The sequence below is a fragment of the Mastomys coucha genome, unplaced genomic scaffold, assembly GCF_008632895.1.
Source record: "Mastomys coucha isolate ucsf_1 unplaced genomic scaffold, UCSF_Mcou_1 pScaffold21, whole genome shotgun sequence".
NCBI classification, from domain to species: domain Eukaryota; kingdom Metazoa; phylum Chordata; class Mammalia; order Rodentia; family Muridae; genus Mastomys; species Mastomys coucha.
This window is the reverse complement of record NW_022196904.1, coordinates 137,337,491-137,354,020: the sequence shown is the minus strand read 5'-3', so window position 1 is coordinate 137,354,020 and position 16,530 is coordinate 137,337,491. Positions and strand designations below refer to the sequence as shown.

At 48.1% G+C, this 16,530-nt stretch overlaps 2 protein-coding genes across 3 annotated transcripts in view; both read left to right on the top strand.

Moving 5' to 3' along the window:
* Nucleotides 1-5,961, top strand: part of LOC116101013 (solute carrier family 22 member 20) — a 16,806-nt gene extending 10,845 nt beyond the window's left edge. The window contains exons 7-10 of the mRNA XM_031384711.1: nt 2,943-3,157; nt 4,226-4,334; nt 4,432-4,638; nt 5,627-5,961. Coding sequence (XP_031240571.1) covers nt 2,943-3,157; nt 4,226-4,334; nt 4,432-4,638; nt 5,627-5,723 — 628 coding nt within the window. The 3' untranslated portion in view covers nt 5,724-5,961. The remainder of the gene's footprint in view (nt 1-2,942; nt 3,158-4,225; nt 4,335-4,431; nt 4,639-5,626) is intronic.
* A 6,464-nt stretch (nt 5,962-12,425) lies between these two features.
* The window catches only part of Pola2 (DNA polymerase alpha 2, accessory subunit), a 24,707-nt gene continuing 20,602 nt past the window's right edge, over nt 12,426-16,530 (top strand). The window contains exons 1-2 of one of the 2 annotated variants that reach the window (XM_031389382.1): nt 12,426-12,806; nt 15,590-15,816. In XM_031389382.1, coding sequence (XP_031245242.1) covers nt 15,733-15,816 — 84 coding nt within the window. In that variant the 5' untranslated portion in view covers nt 12,426-12,806; nt 15,590-15,732. The remainder of the gene's footprint in view (nt 12,807-15,589; nt 15,817-16,530) is intronic. The other variant, XM_031389381.1, reaches the window with a different exon arrangement.

Here is a 16,530-nt window from a genome sequence, read left to right as displayed (position 1 = left end):
CCCCCCCCCCCCCCGCTTCCTCTGCTACTTTTTAAAATTAACTTAACTATATCTGAAATTTCACTATTAAGTAAAGCCATAGTATATGGTAGATTTGCAGTATATATTTGATAAGCCAGTGAATAATGAGGAAATAAGGGAAGGAGGGGAGAATTGTGTCAGGTACAGAGATGTCAGACAGAAAGGAATCACGGAGAATATCTTATCTAGTCCATTCTTCCTGTGTTGGGATCCAGCATGACATGACTGTAGTCATCTTGGATGTGACCCCCATTTGCCAGCCTCACACAGTTTCCCAGCATGCATCCAAATTCAGTAGGCTAAAGCAAACTTGATAGGGTAGTCGGCCAAGCATTTAGTGCCAAGCACTGATAGAAAGGACTGCTTCTTAGCTGACATCTGATATGTAAATGTTTTTGAGGCTGTCCAACTACGTTCCAGTTGGTGCTGATCCGTCTTGGCATAGCTCAGTGTATAATCCCCTTTCTCCTGCCCCTTGGCACCAAGACATGCTTCCATCTGCAGATCCATAGTAACTTGAAGCTTGCCAATCCTAGACTAATCTATCTCTTGGCACCTTCTGTCTTTGGTAGGTAGCCAATTCCCCCCACCCCAACCCTGTGTTTTGAGACAGGGTCTTTTGAATAGCCTTGGCTGTCCTAGAACTTGGTACCAACTTTCATACACCAGATTTTTCCAGAACATTGCCAGTCCCAGCCCCACCTGGATGGCACTCCAGGTTGGTCATGCTCCAGTCTCTCTGGAAAGACCATTTTAGAAACAAAGCCATTTCTCACTCTTCCCTGGTAGCTGTGCCAACCACATGCCCTCAGGGTTAGGGATGTACACGGGTGGCTTTTGTCTGGTTGTTCTTCAACTTTCTCAAAGGCCACACATGCTATGATCGGCATCACCAACCAAGCATCGGTACCCTGATGTCAGCCTGGGTCCCTGCACAATGATTACAAGGTTGAGCAGAAGGAATGTTACACAGCTCCTTGGCGGAGCCTTTGGGGAAGAATTCATCTGGCAGAGTTCAACTCTTTGCAGCTATAGGGTAGGGGTCTCCATAAACCACTCTCACTTCTGAGAGACCACTTCCATCCCTGGCCAGGTAGCAGTCTCCATTTTAGTGGAGACTTTCACATCAGATTGTTCTCTGTCTGGGAGAAGTGGCACACACCTGCAGCCTCAGTATATGGGGAAGTAGGGACAGAAGAATCAGGGGTTCAAAGTTAGCCTCTGAAAAATAACAAATTCAACCCTAGCCTGGGATATATGAGACCCTGTCTCATAAAACTGAAAAAAACAATAAAGTCTCTCAGGCTCTGAATTTCTAACTCCTTGTCCTTGACCTTAGGCCCAGGCTTTAAACACCCGATGTGATTAGATCAGCTTCCCTCACCCTACCCTGATTTATATTCAAGTCAACTGATATAAGACCTTCATTACGCATGCAAAATCCTTTCAAAACAACACCTTAAGATTGGTGTTCAGTTGCTTGGAGAGGGTTTGGGTAAACCCAGACCAGAAATAAGGGGGTTCACGTTACACTTATGCCTGCACACTCCCTGCCTGTGTCTTCTTTGCTGTTGTTATTTCAGTTGATTGGGTTTTATTTGGTTTTTTTGGAGGCAGGATGGAGTTGAGACAGGGCTTCTCTGTGTAGCCCTGGCTGTCCTGGAACTCACTTGTAGATCAAGCTGACCTCAAACTCAGAGATCTGCCTGTATCTGTCCCCTGAATGCTGGGATTAAAGGCGTGTACCACCACCTGGCTCGGCTGGTGTTTAAGACAGGATCTCAGTCTGTAACTCAGGCTGGCTTTGGTTTGTGCTGCCTTGGGCTCACCAGTGCTGGCATTACAGGTGTCCTCAAATTGAAAGCACCTAAGAAAAGTACATGGCTCAGCCTGACGAAGTTTCACGTCTGATCCAGAAAGAGAACACAACTAGGTGCTTGGCTCTTGCCTATAATCCCAGACTCTGGGAGGCTGAAGCAGATATCCTGTCTCAGAAAATAAGGCAGTACTGAAAGATGGCTCAGTAGGTAAAAGCTCTCACCACACTACCCCCACAACCTGTCAAGTTCCACCCCTGGTAGGAGAGAAACCAACTCCCCAAAAGCTATCCTCTGACCTTCATAAGTGGTACAGGTGCACAGACAACAATAGTTAATTTTAAAATGAAAACAAGATGGACAGCGATTGAGAGAGACAGCTGTTGTCAAGGTCTGCCTTTCACATGCATGTGCATACATGTAAGTGCACACGCATGCAAGAATATAGACACACGTACACCACACAGTCAACACGAAAATAGTAAGCAAAGAAATAAGTAACAGTAAGGTTGTGAGACAGGATCTCACTAGTAGCCCAGGCTGGTGATCCTCCCGCCCCAGTCTTCCAAGTGCTGGGACCACAGGCACAGACTGGCACAAACTAAGGTTCCTGGTTGTTGTTTGTTTGTTTGTTTGTTTGTTTGTTCAAGACAGGGTTTCTCTGTGTAGCTCTGGCTGCCCTGGAACTCACTCTGTAGACCAGGCTGGCCTCGAACTCAGAAATCCTCCTGCCTCTGCCTCCCAAGTGCTGGGATTAAAGGCGTGTGCCACCACTGCCGGGCAGTTCCTGTGTTCTTTAACCTCTGTCTATCTTCTCCTGCTTTTGTTTTTTAACACTGTTTGAATTCCAGCACTGAAGCTGTACTGACAGTGAAAAGCAAAGATAATCCAGAGCTCAGAGTCTGAGCTTAGGGGAGCAGGTGGTGAGAACGGGATGTGGTGAGAAAGCTCCAAAGAATGAGGTGGGGGGACCAGAAGATGCTGCCAAAGGGATCTGCACTCTCTGAAGGGAGGATCCCCAGGCCACACACCCTGTATCCCTTGCCTTGAGCCCCAGACAGTGAGCTGTGGTGTGAAACAGGGCTATTCTGCCTCCTTTCCCAGGTTCTCTAACTCTGTGGCTTACTATGGCCTGGCTATGGACCTGCAGAAGTTTGGGCTCAGCATCTACTTGGTACAGGCTCTGTTTGGGATCATCGACATCCCAGCCATGCTGGTGGCCACCACCACTATGATTTATGTAGGACGACGGGCCACAGTGGCCTCCTTCCTCATGCTAGCTGGGCTCATGGTCATTGCCAACATGTTCGTGCCTGAGGGTGAGTTGTCACTGCTGCCCTGTGGTAGCCACACGGGGTCCCAGAAGCAGTGTGGGGGCCCTCTAGAGGTGACCAGCAACACACCCATGATTCTAGCCCTTGGGAGACAGAGGCAGGAGAATCATCAGTTCTTGGCCAGCCATGACTACAAAGTGAGACCTTGTCTCAAAAGAGGAAACGTAAGCCGGCCAGTGGTGGCACACACCTTTAATCCCAGCACTTGGGAGGCAGAGGCAGGCGGATTTCTGAGTTCGAGGCCAGCCTGGTCTACAGAGTGAGTTCCAGGACAGCCAGGGCTATACAGAGAAACTCTGTCTTGGAAAAATGGGAAAAAAAAAAAAGATGAAACTTAAGCTACCATGCCAAAGAGGAATTGGTGTAATTGCTGCAGCACTGCCAGATGTTGGCGATTCAGGTAAATCTCAGCTGGTACACTCCAGCTAACACCAACTCAAAACAGGTACCTACCATAATTTCCTTGACCCCCTCAGGTGGGACACTTCAGTCAGGGTTTGCAGTCTGTGAACAGCAGCAGGACAAACATGCTAATGACACACCAGCAGGAAGTGCTGACTGAACTGCAAACACTGTGAAGGTGACATGTGTCCACCTTATGACACCTTTGAATAGGCATGCAAAGCCCTGCTAGGATTCCCCTTACTCACAGGACCGAGGGGCTCAGAAACAGGAGGTCACTGTGGCTAAGTCACCTACCTGGGTCAGAGCTAGGGTTTGAATTTAAGCCTGACCCCCGACCCCTGTCCAGTCTCCGAAGCACCCTGTGGCTAAAGATGCAAATGAATGAGGAAGTAGTCAGATGGGGGCAGGATAGATGACTATGTATCCCTGACTGGCCTGGGACTCTCCTTGTAGACCAGGCTGCCCTCAAACAGTTCTATCTGCCTCCTTCTCCAGAGGACTGGAATCAAAGCCATGTGCACAAACTCACGCCTCTCTTTTGTACTTCCTCCTCTGCCCAAGCTTTTCCCTCTGGTCTTCTTCCCAATCCTAAATCCCGCAGCCTTCCATCATGCCCCTGCTCCTCACCTCCCTCTTTTGCCTCTTTAGATCTGCAGACCCTGCGGACAGTACAGGCAGCACTGGGCAAAGGCTGCCTGGCCAGCTCCTTCATCTGTGTATATCTGTTCACCGGAGAACTCTATCCCACAGAGATCAGGTGAGGATGAGGAGTGGTGCCCCCTCAGGGATCCACTCTCCTCTGACAGACACCCGCAGGCCTGACACAGCTGCTGATAGATCTTCACTTCTCACAGGCAGATGGGGATGGGTTTTGCCTCCGTCAACGCCCGCCTTGGTGGCTTGGCTGCACCCCTGATCACCACCCTCGGCGAGATCAGTCCAGTTCTGCCACCTGTATCCTTTGGTGCCACTTCAGTCTTGGCTGGAATGGCTGTCACCTGCTTCCTGACTGAGACCCGCAATGTGCCACTGGTGGAAACTATTGCTGCAATGGAGAGACGGTGAGTGTCCTCTGGCACTATGGAGTGCAGGACCAGTGGTTACAGGCAACCAGAAACACCTGGAAGTCAGAGGAATTGTCAATGGCTATGCATAAAACCTCACTTTCTGGGGGCTGGAGAGATGGCTCAGTGGTCAAGAGCACCTACTGCTCTTCTAGAAGTCCTGAGTTCGATTCCCAGCAACCACATGGTGGCTCACAACCATCTGTAATGGGATCTGACTCTCTATTCTGGTGTGTCTGAAGATAGCAACAGTGTACTCACATACATTAAATGAATAAATAAATCTTAAAAAAAAAACGGGGGAAAAAAACAACGATAAAAGAAAGAAACACCTCTGCCTTCCTCTACGCTGGCCTACCTCTTAGTCAGAACAGGTTCAATGTAGAGAAAAAGCACAAAAATAAAGATAGACCAGAAGAGAGAGGGAGGTTGGAGGGACTCAGGAGGCAATACAGTGGTAGAGTACTTAAATGAGAATACAGGAAACCCCAGCACCACATAAACAGCACAGGCTATTGGTCAGTTCAAGGCCAGCCTGGCCTACATAGTGAGTTCCAAGCCAACCACAGATACCTAATGAGACCCTGTTTCAAACAAACAAAATGAAAGTTGGAAAATGAACATTGAGGGACAGAGATGGCTCAGTGGTTAAGAGCACTGGCTGTTCTTCCAGAGGTAATGAGTTCAATTCCCAGCAACTGCATGGTGACTCACAATCATCCTTAACGGGATCCCTCTTCTGGTGTGTCTGAAGACAGCAACAGTGTACTCATATACATAAAATAAATAAATAAATCTTTTTAAAAAGACCAACAACAATAAAAAATTAGCTTTATCACTAAAAAGGGAAAGAAAATGAACATTGAATTTTTCTAGAAACCTGTTAAGACTAGGCAGGTGAGTGGGCGGGTCAGGAAATGACTAAAACAGGAAGATAACATAAGTTTCAAGAAGATAACAGAAGTTTCTATTTACCTTTGAGCAGAGTCAAAGAAGGCCGTTCCAAAAGAGACTCAAAGCAGAAGAGTGAAGAAATTTCTCTTCAGCAGCTGGGGGCTTCTCCCCTCAAAGAAACCATTTAAGTTGCCAAGACCCAGACACTGAGCGGGCTGGAGCTCAGCCCGTGCTAGAAGCAAGCCTCCAAGTCCTCCTAGGAGATCCTGGTGCAGAACTCCATGCAAAGCCACAGGACGTCACGGACTTCGCTGGCGAGCCACACCCTAACCCAACCTGAATGTTTAGGAAGGGGAAGTGACCTCCAGGGACCCAAGAAGATCATGCTGTCCACTGCAATAAAAGCACTACTGTCCAGGGCCACCAGACATTCTGGGTCTTTGCAAGGTCATAGTGACATCTGCGCTCAGATTTGCTTGATCACCATCCCCACCCCTGAATTCCAGAACTCACTCTGCTTCACTCCTTTAGAAAGCACCACCATTCTTCCTTCACACATTATGGGAGAAAAGCTCATTTTCCCGGGGTGTGATGGAAGAATGGACAGAGTGTCTCCACAGGGTGGTGCAGGTCTTCTTGCCTACAGTGGGCCTTACGCTTATCACAGTTGGTGTAAGAGCTGATGAGCCAACACTGAGTCAGGAATGATATGGGCCTTTGCCTGTTGTTTATACTCAACACAGTAACACTTTGCAGAAGTGGGATCTGGCTCAGTTTCCCAAAAGTCATGAAAGAGGCACATCCTCGAATTCACAGCTTCCCTCTGACCTCAGGCTTTGGACTTATTCCTCTATCCTTGACCTGGGATTTGCTATATAGAGTAGGCTGGCCTCAGTCTCACAGAGATCTGCCTGCCTCTGCCTCCCAAATGCTGGAATTAAAGGTGTGTGGCACCTTGCCTGGCCTTATTTTAATTTTTCCTTGTATTCCTAAATACTCTGTACCTCTGAAGGTATGGTAGCCGTCCAAACATGGAGGATGTGAGTTCAAGAGACTTTCTGGCCCAGAGGAATCTCAAGAACTCTGACCCCCGAGTGCACACAACAAATCCCTTCAGGGTAGCAGGTTAAACCAGTGAGCATGGTTCCCTTCCAGGTTCTATGAGTCAGGAAGTCATAGGACATTTGTGGCACATTTCTGGTTCAGGGACTTTTCTGAGCCTGCTGTCTCCACATTGCTCAGGTCTGCTTCATGACTGCCTCTCTAACTGCAGCTCCAGGGGCTCTGGTGCCGTCTTTTGACCTCCTTAAACACGGCTTTAAACACCGATTGTGTGTGTGTGCACACACACACATATACACACACTACATTCACACACATAATTAAAATTTTAAGCTGGGCAGTGGTGGTGCACGCCTTTAATCCCAGCACTTGGGAGGCAGAGGCAGGCGGATTTCTGAGTTCGAGGCCAGCCTGGTCTACAGAGTGAGTTCCAAGACATCCAGGGCTACACAGAGAAACCCTGTCTCAAAAAAACAAAACCAAAAACATTTAAAACCACCTATGGTCATTTGCACCATAAAATGAGTTACTAAGACTTGTTCCTGGGAAGAGGAAGGAAAGGGACTTTACACTTTGAAGAGCAGGATTTCAAAGAATCTTGGGACATATTTTTAAGCAGTTATTCCTTGAAAGCTGCTGTAGTGGCATACATACATAATCCCAGCACTCGGGAGATAGAGGAAAGAGGATCAGGAGCTCACAGCTCGACAGAGAGTTCAAGGCTAGCCTGGGCTATCAGAGACCCTGTCTCAAAACTGAAAAAAGAAACAATGTGGAAGCCGTGCATGCTTGCAGGCCCAGCTGTTTGAGCACATCTGTAATCCCAGCACTTGGAAGCCTGGGGTAGGAGAGTTACAAGTTTGAAACCAGGATGGGCTATCTGGTGAGTCCCTGTGTAAAACATAAAAGTAAAATAAGAACTTACCCAAAGAGCAGGGTGGTTCACCTAGTCAATGTGCTAGAAAGATCTATGCTTAATTTTTTCAATGCATCCAACATATCCAATAACCATCATTGAAACATGTCACCAGTACAAACTTTTTTTTTTCTTTTGAGACAGAATCTTACTGTATAGGCCCTGGATGACCTGGATCTTGCTATGTAAAAGATGCTGACCTTAACTCACAGAGATCTGCCTGCCTCTGCCTCGCAGGTACTAAGATTAAAAGTATAAATTTTAGATTTTAAATTTTAGATTGTAAATCACTCAGCAGTTAGGACATCCACACAAGATTTGTCTTTCAAATATGCCTGGTTTATTCTCACAAACATCCCTTATAATATACTAATATAAAAGCTAGACATCCCACCAAGTGGGGAGCAGTTGTTTGGGCAGAAATGCTGCCGCAGGGTCCCACTGGGGAACTGTTAGGGCGCCTCCAAAGCTTGACTCTCATGTACCATGAAGTCCTTTGGCTACAGCAGTCTGGAAGGATGGCACTGATGAAGGTCTAGGCGATCCTTCAGAGCGTAGGCTGGCGCTGACAGCAGACCAAGTGACAATGCTGGAAATTCAAAGTCATTGTAACCCAGGCCACACACAGCCTCCAGTTCTCTTGCCAAAGGTACCAACACAGAAGTGAGGAAAGCCATGTTTTATGAGCGTGGCAGTGGGATCCTATGAGGAAAGCCATGTTTTATGAGCGTGGCAGTGGGATCCTATGAGGAAAGCCATGTTTTATGAGCGTGGCAGTGAGATCCTATGAGGAAAGCCATGTTTTATGAGCGTGGCAGTGGGATCCTATGAGGAAAGCCATGTTTTATGAGCGTGGCAGTGGGATCCTAGAGGCCATGTTTTATGAGCGTGGCAGTGGGGATCCTAGAGGCCATTCCCAAAGTTCACATCTTTGTATCATTTCATTGGTCAGATACTTTGTGCTATCAGGGCTCACAGCTTGGGGCTAGTTCACTAGCATATCAACACCAACTTGGAGTTAGTTCATCAGTTCATCAAGGCTTGCCTGGGCTAGGCTCCTATCTGAGCCTGCCAGGCAGGGTCTTGCTTCTGAGGCCTAGCTCTTATCAGTGCTACCTGATGGCAAGCTCAGGTATCATGTGATTTCCAGTCCCAGATGGCCAGATAAGGCCATCCTCTGCTACACATGCAGAGGGATCTTGTGCCTTTATCTTTGCCTGCTTGGTTCATTTCGGGTTTTAAGTGCATTCTAGGGTCTGCCAGCAGCCTCCACCATCAGTTTCAGGAAGTGCAAGGGTCCAATGACCTGTCCAGGGTCACAAAGGACTCAAATCCAATGTGAGTACAGGGGGTACGAACCTGTGTCCAGTCTGGGGAGGCTCTCTACTGGCTAGGGGATCCTAAGCCAGTTCCCCTGACCCCAAGCTTCCTCAATAGATATGCATCTGCTGAGAGCCTGCCAGGCGCCAGGCACCAGGTCAGAGCAGGGAGTGTTCTGATGGAAAAATACCAGTCCAAACGTGAGCTGTGTGCAATCCCAGCAGGGATGAGGGTGAAGGAGAGCCCCAGAGGCATGCAGGACAACACTGACAAAGTGCTGCAGAGATGAGACAGGAAGAGTCAGCTCCAGGAGTGGGGAACATTCCAGTAGGGTAAAGAAAGGAACCGCTCAGCAGCCATGTGACACATCCAGGTTTGAGAGGAGGAATTGGAGAGGAGCCCACTGGAAGGGGTTGGAGCTGACAAGGTCACAAAGGCTTCAACAGGGACTGAGCACGAAGAGGCTGGGGATGTGGCTCAGCAGAAGAGTTGGCCTCCAGGGAGTAAAGATGACTAGGAGAGACACCCAACTGAGTGCATGCTCCGTGATCTCAGCTCCACTCCCTCTGAGTTACTATCCCTCCCTACCTCTGACACAGGCCGCAGTGCCTTGAAGGTGGCTCCATAAACAGTGGCTTTTCTCCCTCCCTCCCTTTGTTCTTTTTTTGTTGTTGTTTTGTTTTTTGTTGTTGTTGTTGTTGTTGTTGTTGTTTTTTTTGCTTTTTTCGAGACAGGGTTTCTCTGTGTAGTCCTGGCTGTCCTGGAACTCACTCTGTAGACCAGGCTGGCCTTGAACTCAGAAATCCGCCTGCCTCTGCCTCCCAAGTGCTGGGATTAAAGGCGTGCGCCACCACCGCCCAGCTCTTTCTTTGTTTTATTTTGGTTTCTGCCTGGCCTTTGAGGGTTACTTTAAGAAACACTACTTTGGCTGGATGTGTGTGGTGGTACACAACTTTAACACCAGCACTCAGGAGCCAGAGGCAGGTGGATCTCTGAGTTCAAGGCCAGCTTGGTCTACTCAGTGAGTTCCAGGACAGCTAGGGCTATGCAGAGAAACCCTGTCTCAAAAAAACAAAACACAACAACAACAGCAACAACAACAACCCTATTTTGGGGGCTACAAAGATGGTTTGACATTTAAGAGACTTACTGCTCTTTGCAAAGGACCTGGGTTCAATTCCTAGCACCCACATGGTGGCTAACAACTGTCTGTAACTCCAGTTCCAGGAGATCTGATGCCCTCCTCTGGCCTCCTCAGCATCAGGCATGAATATAGTACACTGACATACATGAAGTCAAAACACTCATATGCACAAAATAATAAAATAGTCAAAAAAACCCATGACTTTGCTTTATTTATCCATTCATTTGAGACAGGGTCTCCTGCAGCATGCTGGCCTTGAACTTCTGATGTAGCTAAAGATAACTTCTGATCCTTCTGCCTTCATTCCCAAGTACTGGGATTACAAGTGTGCCAACATCCCCATACATCAGATTCTGGGGGTCAAACCCAAGCTTTATATACGCCAGTCAAGCACTCTATCCATTGTGCTATATCCCTAATCTCTAGAACAGGTGTTAATTGCTTCAAGGTTTGTGATGTTGTATTTAAATCTTACCCCTTCTTATCAAAAAGGCCCTATGCCTCAGATGTTATTGCACAGCAGCCTGAGAGACTAAACCATAGAGTTGTGTGACCTTGCTGCCACCTGGTGGCTAAATTCCTGCAGCCCAGCCCAGTGCTTCCTGCTACTAGTGTGAAAAACCAGTAATGGTTTTATTTTGTTTTGTTTTGTTTTTCTGTTGGACAGACTTATAATGTGGGCCAGGTTGGCTGCAGTCTCATGTTAATATCCCACCTCAACCTCTCAAATATTGAGACTGCAGCTATGAGCCACGATGCCCAGTTCAAGGAGACTTTAAACACACACACACACACACACACACACACACACACACACTCACACACACTTTGTTTTTTGTTTTGAGACAGGGTTTCGCAGTGTGGCCCTGGCTGTCCTGGAACTCACTCTGTAGACCAGGCTGGCCTTGAACTCAGAAATCTGCCTGCCTCTGCCTCCCAAGTGCTGGCTGGGAATGTTTTTAAATTGGTGTTTGTGAGTACCTGAGTGTATGTATGTGCACCATGTGCATGTAGGAGCCTGTGGAGGCCAGGAGGTGCCAGGTCCCCTGAAACTGGAGTTACAGGCAGCTGTGAGCAACCACACAAGTGCTGGAACCAAACCCAAGTCCTTTGTGAGATCAGTAAGCGTAACTACTAAGCCATCTCTTCAGTCCTGCTTGGTGTTTCTTATTTTTTTTGTTTTTTTTAAGATTTATTTATTTATTATATTCAAGTACACTGTATCTGTCTTCGGACACACCAGAAGAGGGCATCTGATGCCCATTACAGATAATTGTGAGCCACCATGTGAACTCAGGACCTCCGGAAGAGCAGTCAGTGCTCTTAGCCGCTGAGCCATCTCTCCAGCTGCGTTTGGTGTTTCTTGTTTGCTTGTTTGTTTATTGAGACAGGATCTCTCTGTATAGCCTTGGCTGGAACTTGCAGAGATCTGCCTCAGCCTCCAAGCGCTGAGATTACAGGTATGTGCTACCAGGCCTAGCTTCAAACTGTTTTTTTGTTGTTGTTGTTGTTTTGGGGTTTTTTGTTGTTGTTGTTTGGTTTTTAAATGGGTGTTTGTGAGTACCTGAGTGTATGTATGTGCACCATGTGCGTGTAGGAGCCTGTGGAGGAAAGGAGGTGCCAGGTCCCCTGAAATTGGAGTTACAGGCAGCTGTGAGACAGGGTTTCTCTGTGTAGCCCTGGCTGTCCTGGAACTCACTCTGTAGACCAGGCTGGCCTCAAACTCAGAAGTCTGCCTGCCTCTGCCTCCCAAGTGCTGGGATTAAAGGCATGCGCCACTACTGCCAGGCCAAACCATTTTTTCTTAAAGGCTCTGTCAGTCCTCCATTCTATTCTTATGGTGTCACAGGTCACTTGACTTAAGCCAAATCAATGGAGATCTTGGTTCGAAAAACTAGTAAATATATCAAGAAGAGCATGCGCTCCTCATCTTACTCTTTAAGCACCCGCCTTCAGTGACTTCAACTGCCCTCCGGTTGCCCATTTTGGAACCTCGGCCTGGAAATCCTTATTAGTCAGCTTTTCACCCTGGATCCACCAAAATGTCACAAGCCCAAGAAAACAGGGCTGTCCCCGTGACTGACAATCATAACAGCTATAATAACCGGTTACATTCCCTACGAAAGCCTTAGACCAGGAGGAACCAAGGCAGAGCAGGATGAAGATGCTGAGGTAGAGTGGGAAGGAGCTAACGTGCTCTTCCAGGGCCGTGCTGAACACAAGTGTCAGTAACTGATAGATACACACAGGCAGCGCCTCCCAGCCAGGGAAAAAAACAAAGGGGCAAACAAGCATCGCGGAGCTTAGGAGAGCAGGCGACTCCCGAAGCAGCCACAGTCCGACCCGCAGGCTCTGAGTTTCCGCGCGGAGGGACGCGCAGTCGGCGCGTTCTGCGCAGCCGCAGTGGGAGGACCCGCGCGTGCGCGGGGAGGGCGGGGCCTCGCCGGGCCTGGCGCAAGCGCGCTCTAGGCTAAGCGTTTGGCGGGTTTTTCCTGGTTGTGCTCTTCCCTGAGAAGTTAAGTTGTAGCTTTCGGAAGCAAGTTCTCTCTCCGAATCCTTACCTCTCGAGGGTTTTTGAAGTATTTCTCTGTGACCTGGTGGCTGGGGTCGTCTGAGGGTTTAGGCTAGGTGGTCTCGTGACGCGTTCCTGTCACCTTCCCGAAAAGCGAAAGGATAAGCTTCTGCTGGGGTAGACTCGAGCTGAGTGAGGTCGGAGCCCGGCGGCAGGCGCCGACCTCTCCCGGGTCACCATGGCCGTGTCCACCCAGCAGCTGGCGGAGGAGCTGCAGATCTTCGGCCTGGACTACGAGAACTCCCTGTTGGAGAAACGTGAGTCCCGAACCGAGGGGATCGCTTGCAAGTTCCATGAGCTTGTAGAGCACCTATAGTGTCCTGACTAAACAACAGGTGACATTGCCAATAGGAGACATTGGAACGGTTTGCTGCTCGCACCTAGTCATCTGTTGCTCAATGGCTTTCCTCGGTAGAGTTGTTTGTTTGTTTGTTTTTAAGACAGAGTCTCTCTGGGTAACCCCAGAACTCGTTATGTAGACTACTGTGCTGGCCTTGAACTCACAGAGATCGCCTGCCTCTGCTTCCCGGGTGCTGGGATAAAGATGTACACTGCCATGCCCGCAGCATCAGGGTTTTTAGTGCACTGTGCAAGTAGGAATTCCTCTAGGTGGATCCCTAGTCCTTTATTTTAGCTTTGGGAGAAACTTCGGGGAATTTATTGAACTCCTCTCTTTATAGATGGAGGAACATTGGCAAGGAGACTTAATTGCCTGGTTGTGTGCCAACCCGTCTTTTGTTCTGGAGTCTAGTGCCTCATCTTATTGGTCCACAGAGACCAATCACACATCTCTCCTGGAAGATGTGTTTCAGAATAGCACTGTACACCTTGAAATATTTATTGTTTACTTATTTTAAAGATTTATTTATTTTATGTGTATGAGTACACTGTAGCCATGAGCCATCATATGGCTGCTGGGTACTGAACTCAGGACAGCTGCACTCCCTCCAGCACAATGCACTGTAGCTGTCTTCAGAGGCACCAGAAGAGATCTCATTCAGATCTCATTATGTGTGTGAGCCACCATGTGGTTGCTGGGATCCGAACTCAGGACCTTCTGAAGAGCAGTCAGTGCTCTTACTCGCTGAGCCACCTCACCAGCCATTTTTATTTATTTTTATTTTTATTTTTTTATTTTTTGGCTTTTCGAGACAGGGTTTCTCTGTATAGCCCTGGCTGTCCTGGAACTCACTCTGTAGACCAGGCTGGCCTCGAACTCAGAAATCCACCTGCCTCCCAAGTTCTGGGATTAAAGGCGTGCGCCACTACTGCCGGGCTTGAAATTCTTATTGTAGGAGATAGAACCATAGTATAAGTGGGCTTGCCTGTTATCCCAGCACTTGGGAGGCTGAGGCCAGGAGGTTCATAGATAATTCAAGGCCAGCTAGGGCTAAATAGTGAGATCCTGTCTGCTTTGCTCACTACACTATAACTCCAAGATCTGACACCTTCACACAGACATACGTGCAGGCAGAAAACTAATGCATATAAAGAAATACTAAATACATTATTTTTTTTTTTTAATAAGTTGAAATCTTTTGAAGATTCTGAGCCTTGGGGCTAGAGAGATGGCTCGGTGGTTAAGAGCACTTACTGCTCTTCCACAGGACCAACCTTCACTTCCCTGCACCCGAGGTATCTGTAACTCCCATTCCAGAGGATCCGGTGCCCCCTTCTGGCCACCTCAGGCACTCACATGCATGCTGTACTCTGAAATGCAAGCAAAATACATCATGCATATAAAATAAAGTTTAGGTGTTTTTTCATAGGGAAAAAAATTGTCCCTATGAAGCTAAGAGCTTTTTGTTGTTATTGTTTCTGTTGAAATGAAGTCTCACGATGCACCTGAAGGCAGGTGCCACCACAACTGGGAGGGGTGTGTCTTTTGCCAAAAGTGCTTTGTTGACTCCACACCTGAGTTCTCCCCTTCCTGATTACAACAGGCCTCTTCAGAAGGGTTGTCCGTATGTGATACCTTAAGTTTTGTTTCTTAAGGCTTCTGTGGCTTTTTTATCCTCCCAAGTTTAGGAACCTGCTGTTAAGGGGGTAATTGATGACCTTTGTCTTGTCAAAGTCAGGGCTAAATTCTTAGTTCTTATTTTGGATTATCAGTATTTGCCATTATTCATTGACTTCTCTTCGTTAAAACCTATTTTTGTTTGTTTGGGTTTTGTTTTTTGTTTTTTCGAGACAGGGTTTCCTCTGTATAGCCCTGGCTGTCCTGGAACTCACTCTGTAGACCAGGCTGGCTTGGAACTCAGAAATCCGCCTGCCTCTGCCTCCCAAGTGCTGGGATTAAAGGCGTGCACCACCACTGCCCAGCCAAAACCTATTCTTTTAAAAATAGGTTTACTTATGTGAGTGAGTGTTTGTCTGGGATATACAAGTGCACCCCACGCAGGCAGAGCCCTCAGAAGACAGCAGAGGGAGTCAGATCCTTTGGCCCTGTGCGACTGCTGCTTGTGTGCACATCCTTGTTGTGGATTTGCTGCCGCCACTGCTGGCTTTCCTTGGGTTCGCTCACCACCAGTTCTCAGCCTCTGATGACCAATTGTTCTCATCTTTGTGTGAATGGCCAGGACTCAGAACCAGAATCACTTCCTGCTAGATACATCACTGTGGTGACCCATGCACTCTTCCCAATCACTCCTTAGCTTATATATTGAGGCTGGGTCTCTTGCAGCGCCCAATCACTGTTTCAACTAATCTGGCTGGTTTGTTCCAGGCACTCCTTGTTTCTGCCTTCCACACAGCAGACCTCACAGGCATGCCACCATGCCCCACTGTACTGCCTGTGTGGCAGGCACTTTACCTCCTGGGGCCTCTCCTGGCTACTTTGTTTTTTAAGACAAGGTCTCACTATGTAGCCCTGGCTGTTTTAAATCGCTGGTGTCTCCCTAGTTCTGTGATCCCTTCCCACCCCCACTTCATTTTCCTATAGCACCCATGATACTGTATGCTTCCTTGATCTCTGCTCCGACAGTAGTGAGCATCTGTGAACAATAGCCTTTCTTGGTTTTGTTGACCAATGTGTTCCCAGGGCCCGTGGATGCTGGATACAGAGGACTGTTTGGCCTCTCAAGGTGGAAGCTGTCAGAATGAGCTAGGCTCTCTCTTACTCGTCTGATTGCTCTCCCTGCAGTGGCAGAGCTGTGTGTTCTGTACCGACAGACTGAGGAGGGAATGGTCGGCGAGCTTATCGCCTTCTGCACCAGCGCAGGGAAGTCATGCCTTACTGTAGAGATCCTGAACTCTTTTGAACATGAGGTAAGAGCAAATGTGATTTCTCTGGCATCTTCCTGCTGCGTGGAGGTGTCAGTGGATGGGGTCCCTGTGTGAGCATGGCCTGCTCCTTCCTTTCCCTCGCTTCTTTGTATCATAATGTCTTTTGGTTTTTTACATTTATTTAGTTATTGTGGGTGGGTGGGTGGGTGGAGCTGTATGTGTATGCACACCTGTGCTGCAGAGGTGAGAGGATGACCATAAAAATTTGGTTCTTGCTGGGTGGTGATGGCTCACACCTTTGACCCCAGCACTCAGGAGGCAGAGGCAGATGGATCTCTGTGAGTTCAGGGCCAGCCTGATCTACATAGTGAGACCTTGTCTTAAAAAAGAGAAAAAGAGGGCTGGGAAGATGGCTCAGCCGGTAAAAGCACTGACTGCTCTTCCAAAGGTCCTGAGTTCGGATCCCAGCAACCACATGGTGGCTCACAACCACCTGTAATGAGATTGGACGCCCTCTTCTGGTGCATCTGAAGACAGCCACAGTGAATTACACCTGAGTGAGCTGGGCCGGACCAAGCAGGGCTGGCAGAGGTCCTGAATCCAATTCCCAGCAGCCACACACGTGATGGTTCACAGCCATCTGTATAGCTACAGTGTACTCATACATATAAAATAAATAAAATAAATCTTTAAAAAAAAGAGAGAGAGTAGCCGGGCGGTGGTGGCACACGCCTTTAGTCCCAGCACTTGGGAGGC